General features: G+C 34.7%; 1 protein-coding gene, 1 long non-coding RNA gene and 1 pseudogene across 4 annotated transcripts; 2 read left to right on the top strand and 1 right to left on the bottom strand.

Moving 5' to 3' along the window:
- The first annotated feature begins 324 nt into the window (after positions 1–324).
- On the top strand, positions 325–2,058 carry LOC126598759 (uncharacterized). 3 transcript variants are annotated; one of them, XR_007614957.1, is made up of 4 exons: positions 325–471; positions 659–710; positions 805–1,403; positions 1,938–2,058. It is a non-coding gene; the product is annotated as an uncharacterized LOC126598759 (long non-coding RNA). The 3 variants fall into 3 exon arrangements; XR_007614955.1 differs by lacking the exon at positions 325–471 and having other exon boundaries at positions 478–710; XR_007614956.1 differs by lacking the exon at positions 325–471 and having other exon boundaries at positions 478–719.
- A 3,623-nt stretch (positions 2,059–5,681) lies between these two features.
- LOC126598743 (uncharacterized) lies at positions 5,682–9,461 on the top strand (annotated as a pseudogene).
- Positions 9,462–13,072: 3,611 nt separating this feature from the next.
- Positions 13,073–14,955, bottom strand: LOC126598407 (UPF0481 protein At3g47200-like). Its single transcript, XM_050264770.1, has one exon. The coding sequence runs from the start codon at positions 14,743–14,745 to the stop codon at positions 13,306–13,308; it is 1,440 nt and encodes a 479-aa protein (XP_050120727.1). The 5' UTR covers positions 14,746–14,955; the 3' UTR covers positions 13,073–13,305.
- Positions 14,956–16,913: the final 1,958 nt, after the last annotated feature.

Genomic DNA, 16,913 nt, shown 5'->3' with positions numbered 1-16,913 from the left:
AAAATTTGTTTTTAGAAACCAGAGTGTATGTCTTTTAATGTGATTAAATTCTGTTAACAAGGATTTTGGTCTCTAGATTTTTCATAGTGGAATTATTATGGTGATAATTTCTGCCATTGTCTTTGTTTTTGTACTTCTCCCAGTTGTAGTAAATTCAATGAATTTTGAAATTTTTGGTGATGTGAATTCAATGAATTGGCCAAACAGACTGATAATTAACAATAGTAATAGTTGATTTCGCTTTGGAAAACTGTTGCTGGCCAAAGAGAGGTCACGATGTCCCATTTTGTATGAACTATATGTCAATGATGATCGATTGTAAGGTGATTGAGGTTTGTGCAGGCAATTACTATAAATACAAATGGATGGTGCTCATAAATTACTGAAACTTCTAGGAAAAAAAGAAGAGCAGATCCCAATTCATCTCAATCCTCAAGCACCTTGATCCGTTCCAGCTTTTTCTCTTCCTTGGTATGCATTATTCTTCCCTCTCTTTTTATTTTTTTTCATTTAATTATTTATGGGATGTTGGAAGCTGAATTTCCGTAATTATAGTGATGTTGGAACCTTAATTTGGGATGCATGTAAGCTGAAAATCTTACATATTTGGGTGATTTTCTCCTTTTTCGTTTCTTTGATATGCATGATCTGGCGAAAGCTAGAAAGACCTACTGACATGGATAATGTCACCACCGTCTTCAAGCACCCAGGTTCGAATGGTTATTCATCTCTCCGATTGATTCTTATTTATTCTCTCCAACCTTTTGTCTAATTTTATTTTTCATTTTTTGTGACTTACTGCAGGAGTTAGAATGCGCTTTTCATATAACATGGATGATGAGTACAAGAAACTCATCCAGAGAATCCACCAAGGTATATGCAAAAATCATACATTGGGTTCATATAGAAGTATGAATTTTCTTTTAGGATACAACTTTGATGCAATAATTTATATCATGGTTTGTAAGATATCGTATGGATTTTTAACTACCTAGTGGTCAACGGCTGATGTCACTTTGGAGAAGCTGAGATCAGCATACGGTATGTCACATCATTATATTTTTCACAAGCAGATGTTGAAACTGTACATATCACATTAGGCAAATTTCAATCTTTTTTGCTTCCATTTCAATGCTTTTCTAATTTATATTTCATGCTGAAGTTTGATTGAACTTTATTTGGGTATTTAATTATAGGATTTCTCAAGTTGGATTACCACTTGGGTAATCAGGAAAAAAATGGATTTGGTTTCTGGTTACAAGGTGATTTCACCTCTCTTTCTTCAAAACTCAATTTTGAAGTTATCGTGCATATTCTTACAATGCAATTTATTGCAAAATAATGCAAGTTTTTCCTTTTTTAGAAATAGCTCGAGCTAGGAGCAAGTCTGGTGAATACCTAAGGTACTGTTTGGTACATGGGACGGGAAAGAATGGAGTGGGACGAGGCGTTTCGTCCCATGTTTGGTGCGCCTAAAACGGGTGGAACGCGTTGTTCCACGGGACGAGTTTTGGGTGAATTTTCGTTCCGCCTCACCCCCAGGAACGACTCGTTTCACATCCGTGGAACACAAATTGCCGATTCTATATCCACTCAAATCTTCAAAACCCTCCTCTTCCATGGCTGCTTGCATCGATACTCAGACCAACCAACTTTCTCGGGATCCTAGTAGGTCCAATTTTGACGAAGACCATTACCAATTCATGAACTTCTGCCGCCGCAGCTTCTCCAATCAAGTTTCCTGTGCACCCATTTGCCATAACCACACGAAAACCACTCAGACGTGCAGAATCGTGGAGGATCTCAACCTAGATGAAGATCTATGGCTCAGAATGCAAGACGAAGCTCGCTCGGATATTGATGATGAACTTATCTTGTCAATATACCATCCCATTCCGTTCCGTCTCATCCCGTCTGCGTACCAAACGGTACCTAAGAGCAAGACTCACAATAAACTTTTTCTCTTCAGGTTGCTATTCCATCTTTTTCTTACAAGTCTATTAATGTTGAGAAGAATGTTTAATTTAGTTTATCTTTCATGTAATTACAAATTTGATATATCTTTTTTCCTGCTTTTTTAATCTCATTTTTTTTCTTTTGTCCCACAAGATTATTCATAGTCGTCAATAGTCCAAATGAACACCTAATAGCTAGGCCTGGCAAACGGGTCGTGTTTGTCGTGTTCGTGTCGTTTTCGTGTAACACTTGTTATCTTAACGGGTCGTGTCGTGTCACATCCGTTATGACCCATTAAGAAAAATATTTTTTTTTCTTAAATTTGCACATATCACACATTGTCACATAAATATTACTTCAAAACATTAAAACACATTTGTCGTTTAAGTACTACATCTACACTCGAAAATAAGAGCCTAATAAAAAAATAATACATACACCACTAATCTATTACAAATATTATGAAATGGAATGGACATTAATGATCATCAAATTTTTAAATTTAATTAAATATATATATATAATTATGAAATGGACGGCTGAGATTAAATCTTAGCCGATCCAATGGTCATCAATTTTTTAAATTAAATTTAATATATATATATATATATAAATTATATTATATAATTATTATAGTTTTTAGGGGTATAAAATTTTTAAATTAATATATATAATTATTATAGTTTATTCATACTTTTATTCCACTAGTGTAAATATTTTAAATTGAAGATCGAATTCATTCTTTGTATTCATATAGGGTCAAGGAGTGTAGTTATTAAAAATCATCAAAATCGGAGTTACAATAACCGTTAAATCATGATTTTTCGTTTTATAACCGTCGAAAAGTTTTGTCCCGTTACTTGATTTCTGAATGTTTGTTTTTTGCAATTTTTGGCGTAAGCAATCTCGAAGTATATACAAACATGTTTGACGGTTGGATCATTGAAACTAGTTTCGTAGAATGAGTATCCCATCAAAACAATAGATTCACTAATACTTAAGAGTTTATTCATACTTTCATTAAGTATAACATAAGATTTTGTGGTATCCACTTGTGTAAATATTTTAAATTGAAGATCGAATTCAATCATTGTATTCATATAGGGTCAAGGAGTGTAGCTGCAAAAAATCATCAAAATCGGAGTTAAAATGACCGTTAAATCATGATTTTTCTTTTTATAACCGTCGAAAAGTTTAGTCCCGTTACTTGATCTCTAAATGTTTGTTTTTGCAATTTTTGGCGTATGCAATCTCGTAGTATATACAAACATGTTTGACGGTTGGATCATTGAAACTAGTTTCGTAGAATGAGTATCTCATCAAAACAATAGATTCACTAATACTTAAGAGTTTATTCATACTTTCATTAAGTATAACATAAGATTTTGTGGTATCCACTAGTGTAAATATTTTAAATTGAAGATCGAATTCTTTCATTGTATTCATATAAGGTCAAGGAGTGTAGCTGCAAAAAATCATCAAAATCGGAGTTAAAATAACCGTTAAATTGTGATTTTTCGTTTATAACCGTCGAAAAGTTTTGTCCCGTTACTTGATCTCTGAATGTTTGTTTTTTGCAATTTTTGGCGTATGTGATCTCGAAGTATATACAAACATGTTTGCCGGTTGGATCATTGAAACTAATTTGAAACTAGTTTCGTAGAATGAGTATCCCATAAAAACAATAGATTCACTAATACTTAAAAGTTTATTCATACTTTCATTAAGTATAACATAAGATTTAGTGTAAATATTTTAAATTGAAGATCGAATTCATTCATTGTATTCATATAGGATTAAGGAGTGTAGCTATAAAAAATAATCAAAATCGGAGTTAAAATAACCGTTAAATCGTGATTTTTCGTTTTATAACCATCGAAAAGTTTTGTTCGGTTACTTGATCTCTAAATGTTTTTTTTTTGCGATTTTTTGCTGATATGATCTCAAAGCATATACAAACAAGTTTGACGGTTTGATCATTTAAATTAGTTTCGTATAATTCGTATCCTATCAAGTTCAATGGTGTGTATATATATATATATATATTTATTAAGTAGATTTAAATCTATTTATTTTGTACGTATAATTCACCGGTACATTGAGTAATATATCACGTGTCATTATAAAAATAGTGGGATATGTGTGATAAAAAGTTAATAATTTTTAAAAAAAAAAATCTCACAACTTTTATTAATTTTCATTTTCCCTCCCTTCTTTTTCTTCAAAGAGCGGCAACCTACCCATCTTTCCCTCTATTTTTTGTTTCCTTTTCAGCTTTTCTTATAATTTTCATTTTCCCTCCCTTTTTCTTCAAAGGGCGCGGCAGGTATGGAATGGAATTATGGAATCAATGGATGCATATTAATTAATAATTATTATAGTTTTTATAAAATTTAATTTAAAATTTAATATATATATATAATTATTATGGTTAATATTTTGGGGGTATAATTATTATAGTATATATAATTATTATAATTATTATAGTATTTTTTTTAGGATTATAAAATTATAAAATTAATATTCTGCTTATCGTGTATCGTGTTACCCACGTGTATACCCGAATCAACCCGTTATCTTAACAGGTGCTTATCGGGTTACCCGATAACGACCCGATTCGTTATCGTGTCGACCCGAATACCTGTTAATTTTGTGTCGTGTCGTGTCGGGTTATCGGGTCGTGTCAGGAATTGTCAGACCTAACAACAAGTCTAACGATAAACTTTTTCTTACCATTACTTCTTTTTGTTACAAGTCTAATAATGTTGAGAACAATGTTTAATTTCGTTTAAATCTTCTTATTGTGATAATTCGCTTTTCCACTACTTTCTCAAACTTGGAGTTGGTTTGATAGCATTTGGGTTTTAAACATTCATATAAAAGTACCTCATTCCAGTTATCGACTCATTGATCTATTAATATTTATTCTGTTAAGAGTTTAGTACTAAAAGCTAGGAGTTACAAGTATCTTCCATTAATCAAGTCATTGATATACTAACTTTTATTCTATTAAGGGTGGCATTAACTCTTCTCATCTTTGGTGCAGTTATCCACTTACAAGAATAAACATTTTCCATGACTCTCACTTCTTCTACGAACAAATTGAAACCCATGACATTAATAAATCATTGCTGCGATATCCCCCATTCATCACAAAATCGGAAAAGATAACTTCATACCATCTCAAAGTATACCATCTCAGGGCAGAAATAAAGGTTTTGATTGCCTTTCTCTCCCTTATTGCTCATTCTTTGTTTAGTTTTCCTCAATTTAATTCATCGTATGTGTACGTAGACCCTTGGTCTATTGAAAATTTGGGTTATTCATGAATTAAAGATTATTATGTGAGAATTTTGGCTATTGCTTAATTATTAAACTTAGTTTAAGAGATAATTAAAGAAAAATTTGTTTTGTAGGATGAAATCGATCACATGTCTTAGGCTGTACAGTTCAATTCTCTCTGTATGCACTGTAGACGTTATTCAAGAAATTAATAAAGATTTTGACGAACTCCTTGCACAGAAATGATCTTTGCATTTGCCGGAGAAAAACAAACAATATATAAAATATCGAGTGTGTGAAGTTAATATTGCTTTTGTTTTTTTTTTCTTTTTTTCTTTTTCTCAAACATTTTAAATTCAAATTTCATATATCTTTACAAAAAAAAAAAAAAAAAACATACAATATGTATATACAAAGCTAAAGAAAATATTGGCTGCGCTTTAAATAGCTTCATAAGCTTTATTCAGCAATTTCACTTCAGTTTTTCTTGCAAATCTGTAATCATTTTAAGTTAATTGTTATTTTTTTTATCTTAGAATTCTTTTACTCTGTTCTATAAGTTTATAATTATATGAATTTCAATAATGAATATATTGTAAGAGTATATAACTGAATCATTTAGATTGTGCCATCTGTCATTAATACAACGACTAGATTGAAGGATACGATTGGGATATTCTAGCTATAACAAGATCAAGATAGTATATAGCTATGATTCTATAAGAAGATTGTAAGTAGAAAAAGTAATAAAGGAAATAATATCTCTCTCTTTCTCTAAAGTCTTCTCTCATCTGTTTTCTTCTCTCTTAAGCTTTCTTTCTTCTTGTGTTCTATGTTAATGGCTTCCATCTGATATGGTTAACATGGTATCACTCGCCCTCTAAGCTTCGATCGTAAGCTTCTTCGATTCTGGTTTCTTATGCTTCCGCTCCATTCTTTTCATCTTTATGAATCACTTCTCTGATTTCTGGGTTCTAGTTCTTGCCATTTTCTTTGATTTTTACTCTGAAAATCTTTGCCCACCAACTGTTTGGTTTTATTCCTCTGAGAGAATTATCACTATGGTTACTGCAACTCAATTGCAAATCTTGCAGTCTCCAATTACTGGGTTGATGTCCTCTCTTTCAACTTCAGTTTCAGTTAAATTGGACGATTCCAACTACCTTCAATGGCATTTCCAAATGAAGCTGATGCTTGAAGGCTATGGAATTATGGATTTTGTTGATGGAACAAATCCGTGTCCATCTCAATTTTCTATTTATTCAGAAGTTACTTCTTCTGGGTCTGGTGCAAGAATTGAATCAGATTTGTATAAGGTTTGGAAGATGCATGATAGGGCTCTCATGCAACTTATCACTGCTACCTTGTCTCCTATGGCCATTTCTTGTGCAATTGGGAGTAGTAGTGCTAGAGATCTATGGGTTCGTCTTCAAGAACAGTTTTCTACAGTAAGCAAGACCTCTATTTTCCAGTTAAAGTCTGATCTTCAAACAATCAAGAAAGGGGTTGATTCTTTCTCCCAATATCTTCAACGCATCAAAGAAACAAGAGACTACCTTGCTGTTACTGGTGTTACATTTGTCGATGAAGATATTGTCATATTGGCACTAAATGGTCTACCTGCAGAATACAATACTTTCAGATGTGTTATTCGTGGCCGAGAAAATGTGATTTCATTGAAGGAATTTCGTGCCCAGTTACTTGCTGAAGAAGCTACTATTGAAAACAATTCATGTGTTTCCTTTCCTACTGCAATGATGGTAAAGAATCAAGCTTCTCATTCTGGTGCTTCATCATCTTCATATCAAGGATCTTTCTCCAATGGGTTTCACAATTCTAATGGTTTTCATGGGAACTCTGGCCAATCTTCGTTTTATAATGGTGGCAACAAGTCAAAATTTAAGGGTAAAGGCAAGGCTACATATAATCAAGGCCATAAATTTGGTTCGAATCAGGGACAAAAGTTCTATCATTCTAAACCTATAGTTCATGATTTTGCTCCTGGTATACTTGGTAGTCTTTCTCATGTTAACAATGGTACTTTCCCTTCAAATGTCATCTGTCAAATATGTTCTCTACACGGCCATTCTGCTGCTACGTGTGTGTATAGAAGTGATGAATCTTCGGAGAATTGTCAAATTTGTGACAGAAGTAATCACACGGCCACGACATGTTTTTACATAAACAAAGGAATGAATTCTCTATCACAAATGACTGCTATGAATACTGTTTTTCCTGGTTCAATGCAACCTCAGTATATGAGTGTTATGCCTCCCATGTTGAATATGGGTTCTTCTCACATGCCTCCCATGTCCACTATGAACTCAGTGAACATGGTTCCTTCCATGAATGCATCTTCTCCTATGTTATGCCCACTATGTCTACTGCAATGCCTAATCAAGTCTCTTCTCAAGTCTGGCTAACTGATTCTGGTGCAACCAATCACATGACGAATGAATTGAGTAATTTGTCCATTGCTTCACCATATTCTCAAAATGATACAGTTCAAACAGTAGCTGGTGAAGGTTTGCAAGTTTCTCATATTGGAGATTCTCTTTTAAGAACTTCTCTACAACCTATAAAACTGAATTTAGTTCTTTATGTTCCAAAGCTATCTCATAATTTGTTGTATGTTCATCGCATTTGTCTTGACAACAACTGTTGGCTAATTTTTTATGCTTACTGTTTTTGGATTCAGGACAAAGCCACAGGGAGAATCTTGTTTAATGGACTCTGCAACAATGGATTGTATCCCATTCCTTCCTTTACTACCATACCTTATATACCTCAGAAACAAGCAAATCAAGCTGTTGCCTGTCTTGGACATACTGTCACCTCAAACTTGTGGCACTGCAGACTAGGTCATCCCTCAAATCCTATTGTTTCTCTTACACTTAGGAAATCTAATGTTGCTGTTAATAAGGATGTGTCTTCTATAGTTTGTCAAAGTTGTCTAGAAGGCAAATTTAGTAAACTTCCTTTCTATCCAGCTACTTCCAAATCTGTAATACCTTTTGAAGTTGTACATAGTGACCTATGGAGGCCTGCACCTTGTGTCTCTGTGGATGGATTCAAGTACTATGTCATATTTGTTGACGAATGTACTAGATTTTGTTGGATGTTTACTTTGATAAATAAATCAGATTTTGTCTCCATTTTCATTTCCTTCTATCAGTATGTTTTTACTCAATTTTCAGCCAAAATTAAGATCTTGCAAAGTGATGGGGGGGAGAATATATTAGTATATCTGTTCAATCATTTCTTGCTCAACACGGCATTCTTCATCATAAATCTTGTCCCTATACCCCTGAACAAAACGGGTTGGCTGAGAGAAAGCATAAACATATTGTTCAAACTGCTCTCACTATGTTACAAAATGCAAATTTGCCTTCTACATTCTGGACTTTTGCTTGTCAAACAGCAGTTTACTTAATTAACAGAATGCCATCTTCTGTTATTCATAATAACTCTCCATTTGAACAATTATATTCTGTAATCCCAGATATTCATCATCCTCGAGTCTTTGGTTGTTCTTGTTTCCCATTGTTAAAACCTTATAACAGCAACAAGTTCCAACCTAAGTCTACTAAGTGTATATTTTTGGGATATGCCTTGAACTATAAGGGGTACATTTGCTATGATCCTAGTCATGCGAAAATCTATATATCCAGGCATGTTATTTTTAACGAAATAGATTTTCCATATGCCACAATGGTTTTCAAACCTAAGATTTATGTGCCACAACCATCTCAAACTACTGTTAGCTATTCTTTTGTGCTTCCTAATCTTGAAAATATCCTGGTTACCCTTTCAACAACCTGTCCATCAACCCAATCATCTAATACTCATCCTTCTCAGCCTACTATACAATCTTCACCTCAACCAATACCACAATCCACAAACTCACCCGCTTCTCAATCCATTGTTGCTCAAGATTATTCTTTGGTACCTAAATATAGCTCAGAGACCTTGCAAGTGGTTCATGATATTCCCCCAATGAATCTACACCCTATGCAAACACGGTCTAAAAGTGGGATCATAAAGAAGAGAGTTTTCTTAGCATCTGTTCACAGTGCAGTTGAGGTTGATTTAACAACAATTGAACCAGCCACTTATAAGTTAGATTTAAAAGTTCCAGTTTGGTATAGTGCAATGTAAGAAGAGATTGAAGCTTTGTATTCACAGAATACATGGAGTTTGGTTGATCTGCCACCTAATAAGAATTTAGTTGGGTGTAAATGGGTGTTTAAAATAAAAAGGAATGCTGATGGGAGTATTGCCAGACATAAGGCTCGATTGGTAGCAAAGGGGTTTAGCCAGGAACAAGGATTGGATTATGGGGAAACTTTTAGTCCTGTGGTAAAGCCTACTACTGTACGATTGGTTCTTGCTCTTGTTGCACAATTTAATTGGCCATTAAGACAACTTGATGTTAAAAATGCATTTCTTCATGGCATTTTAAATGAAGAGGTGTACATGTCACAACCTCCCGGGTTTGAAGATTCCAGATATCCTTACTTAGTGTGCAAATTACACAAGTCTCTTTATGGTTTAAAACAAGCTCCACGGGCTTGGAATGATAGATTTACTCAGTTTTTACCTCAATTGGGTTTCAGCAATACTTATTCTGACTCTTCACTGTTTGTCAAGTGTGTTGGTGCTGAAATTGTGATACTTTTGTTGTATGTTGATGATATAATCATCACTGGAAGTGCAGCTGCAACAATTCAACAAGTTATTTCCCAGTTAACTACAGAATTTGAGCTTAAGGATCTTGGTCCTTTACACTTTTTCTTGGGTATTCAGATCACTAGAACTGCCTCTGGTTTATTTTTATCTCAAGAGAAGTACATTCAGGACTTGTTGAAGAAAACAGAAATGTTGGATTCCAAACCTGCAGCCACTCCTTGTTTGCCTTACAATAGGCTTCTTAAGGATGATGGACAACCTTTTAACAATCCAGCACTATACAGAAGTATCGTTGGGGCCTTGCAGTATCTTGTATTTACCAGGCCTGACATTGCCTTTTCGGTTAATCAAGTTAGTCAGTTTATGCAAGTTCCAATGATCTCTCACTTCACTGCAGTTAAAAGAATATTACGATATCTTAAAGGTTCTCTAAATCATGGCATTAGTTACAGTAGTGGAGAGTTGATCCTAAAGGTTTTTAGTGATGTTGACTGGGCAGGGGACCCTAATGATCGAAGGTCAACTACTGGCTTAGTGGTATTTCTTGGAAATAATCCTATTTCTTGGTCTTCTAAGAAGCAACAGACTATGTCTAGGTTGTCAACTGAGGCAGAGTACATGGCGTTGTCATCCACTGCTGCCGAGTTAGATTGGGTGCAGGAACTTCTTACTTTTTTGAAAATCAAACTCGAGTATACTCCTGTTTTGTTTTGTGATAATATGTATGCCATTACACTATCCTTTAATCCTGTGCAACATCAACGGACAAAACACATTGAAGTGGATGTTCATTTTGTCCGCGAAAGAGTGGCCAGCAAGAAACTCCTTGTGCAATTTGTTTCCTCCTCAGAACAGTTTGCTGATGTACTCACTAAAGGTCTTAGTTCACCATTGTTTACTACTCATTGCTCCAACCTCATGCTTGGGTCATCCCAACCTGAGCTTGAGGGGGGATGTAAGAGTATATAACTGAATCATTTAGATTGTGCCATCTGTCATTAATACAGTGGCTAGATTGAAGGATACGATTGGGATATTCTAGTTATAACAAGATCAAGATAGTATATAGCTATGATTCTGTAAGAAGATTGTAAGTAGAAAAAGTAATAAAGGAAATAATATCTCTTTCTTTCTCTAAAGTCTTCTCTCGTCTATTTTCTTCTCTCTTAAGCTTTCTTTCTTCTTGTGTTCTATGTTAATGGCTTCCATCTGATATGGTTAACATATATGAGCTTCACTAGAAAACTAAGTACAAATCTCTAAAGCTCTTTGTCCAGCCCTCAACTTTTGCCTTCCGCAAGAAGGTTCATCTCTCTCTCTCTCTCTCTCTCTCTCTCTCTCTCTCTCTCTCTCACCTTTTTAGATGCATACATGTTTTCTAAGCTAAAATACACTTCTCATACATATGTGATTATTGGATTGGATTTTTCTTATGTTCGTATGATAGTGGCTTTAATTTTTCAGGCTTTATACAACCTCATTACTCGCAAATTTTGTTTCGTCAACCTTTAATGCCCTATTGTCAGAATAAGTTCAAAGTAAGGTTCACCAAATCATACTATTTTCGTTGCTATTTATTTCCTTGCTAAACACGATAAAGCGAATTCTCTTCATTTTCATTATTGCATTTAAATTTGCAAGTCCGTTTATGGTAAATAATACTCAATTTTCGTTGTCTTCGATTCTACTAAGTTGCAGTTTTATCACCTATATGTAAAACCCATTTAGACTCTTAAATTTTTTGTGTCGTAAAAATTAAACTGAAGCATTATTTATATCCAGGATTGAAGGAGAAATTCAAGTTAAATTAAATGGACACCCAATACTAGAGGTGATGTTGGCAAAGGTTGTAACCATGTCAGTAGTCGATTTTATAAATGGAATGAAATTCAAGACTAACACAATAGGTATCATAAAATAATATGAAACTACTTTTTTCTCTCCCAGTACTGAAACTACTTTTTTCTCTCCCAGTACTCAAGATATTCCTCACTTGGCCAAAAATGATAGATTATCCCCCATGATCTACTTACCATGTTTGAATATTTTGTTCATTCAATTTCAAGTGTGTTTCTTTTTTGTATAAGAATATCTCAGTAGCTTATCGTTTTTTTCTCTCCTCTAGGTGGTACAATAGTTCCATCAGATGATGGTCGCTATTTTTCAAAGGATGTTTTGGAATTTCAATATTCGAAACCGCTTGCTTTCAACTTTTTGAACAAATTACCTTTGTAAGGTATCAAAACAATAATTTTTCTACAGCAAAAAAGTTTCTTTTCTTTATTATGGTAAGTTTGTTAGATCAGTCAATGTTACACATTGTTAGATCAGTCAATGTTACACCACTACTAACTCAAGTTTATACATTGCTAGAAAGTCAATTTGTAATCTCATAGCAACGTGCGGGCATTACTATCTAGTCTTAACTATATGCCGTCATAGTATTTTTATTAAAATAAAAAAAGCTACATTTTTTTATCACATTTGTCTCTAACTTCTCTTTTTTATATATATATTTTATTGTTTTTTTTAATTTTATATTTACACACATAATGTGGCTTCATCTAGTTTATCCAAATGCAGCAAACACTCAAATAAGTTTCAGTTTTCCGGGGATTAAACTACTACTCTTGAATTTAACAGCAATGTTCAGCGAAACGGTCTCCAACCTTTCTATTTTTTTCCCTACTATCCATACTAACTAAGGATGAGGGAGTGGGTTTAGCCTCATAATGAATTAGCAATAATGTGGTTTAAATTCGTCTTTGGCAATAATCGAACTTAAGACATCTCACTTACAAGTGAAGATGAATACAACTAGATCATAGTACTAAGTCCACCCCCTCCCTCTTAGTTTAGATAGTATCATTTGTTGAAAAAAAAAAAATCTCGCAATAATAATAATAAAGTTCATGTAGAAGAAAAACAAAACTTATCATTTATCTACTTATAAGCTTGGGGTCTTTTGGTTCTTTCTCTCAATACAAAATAAATTAATTTTTCCGTATTTTTAAATTATTGAGTTTACCTTGAGTATAATTTATTGAAATTTTACGTGTAAAAAGTTAAAAACAAATAATTTTACTTATATAGAGTTATGGCATATTTTTTAGTGTGACGGCCTTAAAAAACTGAGAACCGGCCCTGGTAGGAGAAATAACAAATGGTTTTATTTTTCCGGTCAAATGAAACTTCCGGTAACAAATTAAAAATGTGAAATACAATAAAGTGAGAGATGGATTGGGAGGGAGCAAACAAGATATCCAAACCTCTACATTCAGTACAAGCAGCAGGATCTCCAAAGCACTGCAATAATTAAAATATAAATAAAAAAAAGGAAAGCTTTAGAATCAGACGAATCTTTTGTTGCTGTGTAGCTCATCTGGAAGCTGTGACCATTGTGAACGCAAACAATATTAAGGCATAGACAAATGAGGCGATCGACCATGGCTCGCCAAAACAAGTTCGCAGGAAGGTACCCCTACAGCTGCTGTAATAGGCCTCCACATCTCTGAATTGCTCGGAGAGGTAGCAATCTCCTATGTCGAGCACAACTTTTTCCCCCAAGTTTGTGAACAGCTCAGTTACGTTGTGATCGTTCTGTGAGAAGCTGGCGATAATCCCTTCAGCACAAAGAACTTGGACGTCCCTATTCGAATTGATGAGACAGCGCATGAAGGCAATATAAGCGGTGAAGAGCGGAGCTGTGTGTGGGTGACAGAGTTCAAAGGCCATACAATTGATAAAGATAGCAATGGTGAGCTCATTGATGGTTATAGGTGGGATGCGAAGTACCCTTTTCTGGTAACCAACGTCTAAGAAGCTCTCCGCATTCTTGCGCGGCCTAAATTTTACCCAAGAGAGTCTTAGTTGTGTGGTACATTGGATTGATTTCTCAGTTGGGCGGTACTTTAGGTTAGAGTGACGATCATCATCGACTACAATCGAAGTTGCTAGCATACACAGGCAAATCAATATCTGCAGTAGAGCATTTGCCTTTCGTTGGAATACTGACTTCGAGGGAGGAGGATTGTTCCTTGGAGGATCGTGCGGTGCGGGAGGAAGGAAGCTTAAGCGAAACAAGTCGAGCAAGTGGTTGGCCCCCCCAGTAAGCTCACTCGTCCTCTTGAGGACTTCGCTAGGCCTAGGCAACGAATGATTGAAGAACTCAAGCGCAAGCAAGGATAGAGAATGTTGAGTTCCAAAGTCGGAAATCTCAAATAGTTTTTCAAGGACGAAGAAAGGGAGTTGGTTTTGAAGCTTCAGAAGGTCCCTAGTTAAAATTTGAATAAAAAACGGCCTTTTTAAAATGGTGTCCTCTTCATCTGTATTCCTCTGTCGAAAAAGCTCGATGATAAAGCAACCATCAAGCACCATCATTTGAACAAAGTCAGGGCTTGACATAGGCATCAACTCGGAGTAGCAGCTTCTCGTACGCTCCTCCAACTTTCTCATGGCTTTGTAGTACTCTACGAGCAGATCACGCCCTCTTTTATACCTTTCTCGGGAAAGGATTGAAGCAAGGAACCGCCATTTGTAGGATTCAAGTTCCATTAACCCGTCCTTGCTGCGGTGGTAAGGTCCAATGGAGATCATTTCAGGTTCAATGGCTTGTGGACGGATTCCAGCGAGGCTGGCAGGAACTTTATATATGCACACTGATGATGAGCTTCTACTACTCGTTTGAATTTCGTTGCTGTGCTTGTCTAGAGCACTTCGCATAGCTTCCACAGTTTCTTCGTAATTCATCACTTCATCTTCTTCCTCGCTACTACTACTACTACTTGAATCTACTACTGTGATAGCATGATCCCCCATTTTCTCTCTCTCTATCTTGCTTTTCAATGTTGTGCATAGAATTAGATTGTTTACTTCAGTATATATAGAGTGGAATGTAATGAAGGAGGTTATCAAGAAATTACGCTGTATTGCTGTTTCGATCAGTGGGATCAGTGGAAAATTCGTTGAAACCTCAGTTTGTGAACATGACACTCAATTTGGGAAAAAAGGTAATGGCTCCCCGATCCGGTCTAAAGCCGTGAGAGCACGACATAAGGATATTTCCCCATAGATTATATTTAACAACACCGAAAGCAATTCCATCACAACGAAAATTCGTTGAAACCTCAGTTGTTAACTTGTCACTCATGTACAGTGAGTGTCATGTCTTCTATCTTAGCAGGGGGCATTGATTTTCAAGGAAATTTAGAAGCTAGTCTTTGGCAAGTAGTAGTTGTAGCAGTGCTAGCTCTTAATTTTTTTCAGACTTTCCTTCACGTAAGGGTCCACACGGAGACCATTTATGTTGCCTTCATGAGGTCTCTCATCAAGTCGATCAAGTAGGGACGTTCTGCAGATGATATATTTCCAGGCAATTCATCAGAGGGTGTGGGGGACTATTACAACATCCATGCACTGAAGAAGTTACATGGAACTTGTTCACCACTACCATGAGTCCATGACGTTCCGCTCTACTAAAACAATGTCATGTGTAAGTTTTTCACCACATGAAATTGCACTATTGGATCAAGATCCATGTAACAGTGAAATCGTGTTTTTCACCACATGAAATTGCACTATTGGATCAAGATCCATGTAACAGTGAAATCGTTCCACGTAAGTTGTTATCCATGCAGTGGGATTCCTAATTTCTTGCGAAAATTTTAGCAAGCCTTTTCTGGGGTCCAAGCAAATTAACTAAATGATTGATGTAGTTTGGGCCTATATATGTGCTTCATAGATTTTGAGTCGAATTATGGTCTAGCTAATACAAATTACACATTTTTTGTATTATTTGAATCATCAGATCAATGGCTAGTTTGACATGTTGTGCTTTAAAAAAAAAACAGATCTTGTTGTACTGTGAGAATAAATAAACAAACAAAGCAGTTAAGTGTTTGAAAAACTCTAGTTGTGAAAGTGTTTTTAACAAAAAGAAAAACAAGTTAGAAATGTTCGGTAAACTTTTATGTAAGGGTGTGTTTACGTATCCGTAATCAGAATGAAAATGTAGAATTGAATTCTGATTACAGAATACTCCGGTGTTTACTAAACATCGAGGAATCAAAGAAGCAGTGGGACCCACACAAATTTTGGAATTCAATTCCTTGTATTGGTGGAATTTGGTTCCCTACATCTAGGTGGCAATCCAATTCCTGATTGCTTGGGCATTCAGAATGACACTTTTGTTCCCTTTATGCCCTCACTTACTTTTTTTATTTCCAAGACTATCATTTATAAACCCATTAACCCTAGTTTAATTATGCATAACTCCATTATGCGCAACTCCTTACTTTTTTTAGTTCCATATGCTCATTCACATTATGCACAACTCTATGCATATGCCGAAGAGAAGAAACTACAACTTGAGAGAGAAAATTTAAATATTTAAGTAAATACTTAAATTTATAAAAAATAAAAAATAAACAAAAGCATTTTAGTGTGTCTATGAAATAAAAAAAGCAATTTAATTTTTTTTCTTGCTATCAGATATTATATCCAATTTTATTAAAAAAAGTATATAAAATATTTGATTTGGGACAAGGGTATTTCAGTAATCATACTGGTTTATATTCCGATTCTGTTGAATTAGTAAACAGCTTTATAGAATTAGTGTCATTTCTATTCCGATTCCAGAACATTTAAGTAAACAACTTCAACATAAATCCGATTCTGACTTCTCCTCATTCAAACTCCTCCTCAATTCAATTCCTCATATTTTCATTACGGTTACGTAAAAGTGTTGTGATTATGCAAAATGACCAAAATGAGTATGTTGGTAGATGTGATATGATAAAGTTTATCTTAATTTTTATTTTCACAATCAAATAATCTAAGAGAAGATAATAAAATATTTGATTTATTAAAGAGGAGAAAAGAAGTATATTATCAAGGTCTTAAATGCTGATAATATCGGCGAAATATCGCCGATATTATCGGTTTTTCGCGGTAACGATATTTTAATAGGTATCCAATTGGTTTTCATC

Source organism: Malus sylvestris, chromosome 14 (assembly GCF_916048215.2).
Source record: "Malus sylvestris chromosome 14, drMalSylv7.2, whole genome shotgun sequence".
Classification (NCBI taxonomy): domain Eukaryota; kingdom Viridiplantae; phylum Streptophyta; class Magnoliopsida; order Rosales; family Rosaceae; genus Malus; species Malus sylvestris.
The sequence above is the reverse complement of the archived record's forward strand: the minus strand, read 5'-3'. Positions and strand labels throughout refer to the sequence as shown.

What these genes read in the sequence shown, in the direction of transcription:
- LOC126598407 (XM_050264770.1), bottom strand. Translation starts at nt 14,745, where the DNA reads ATGGGGGATCATGCTATCACAGTAGTAGATTCAAGTAGTAGTAGTAGT.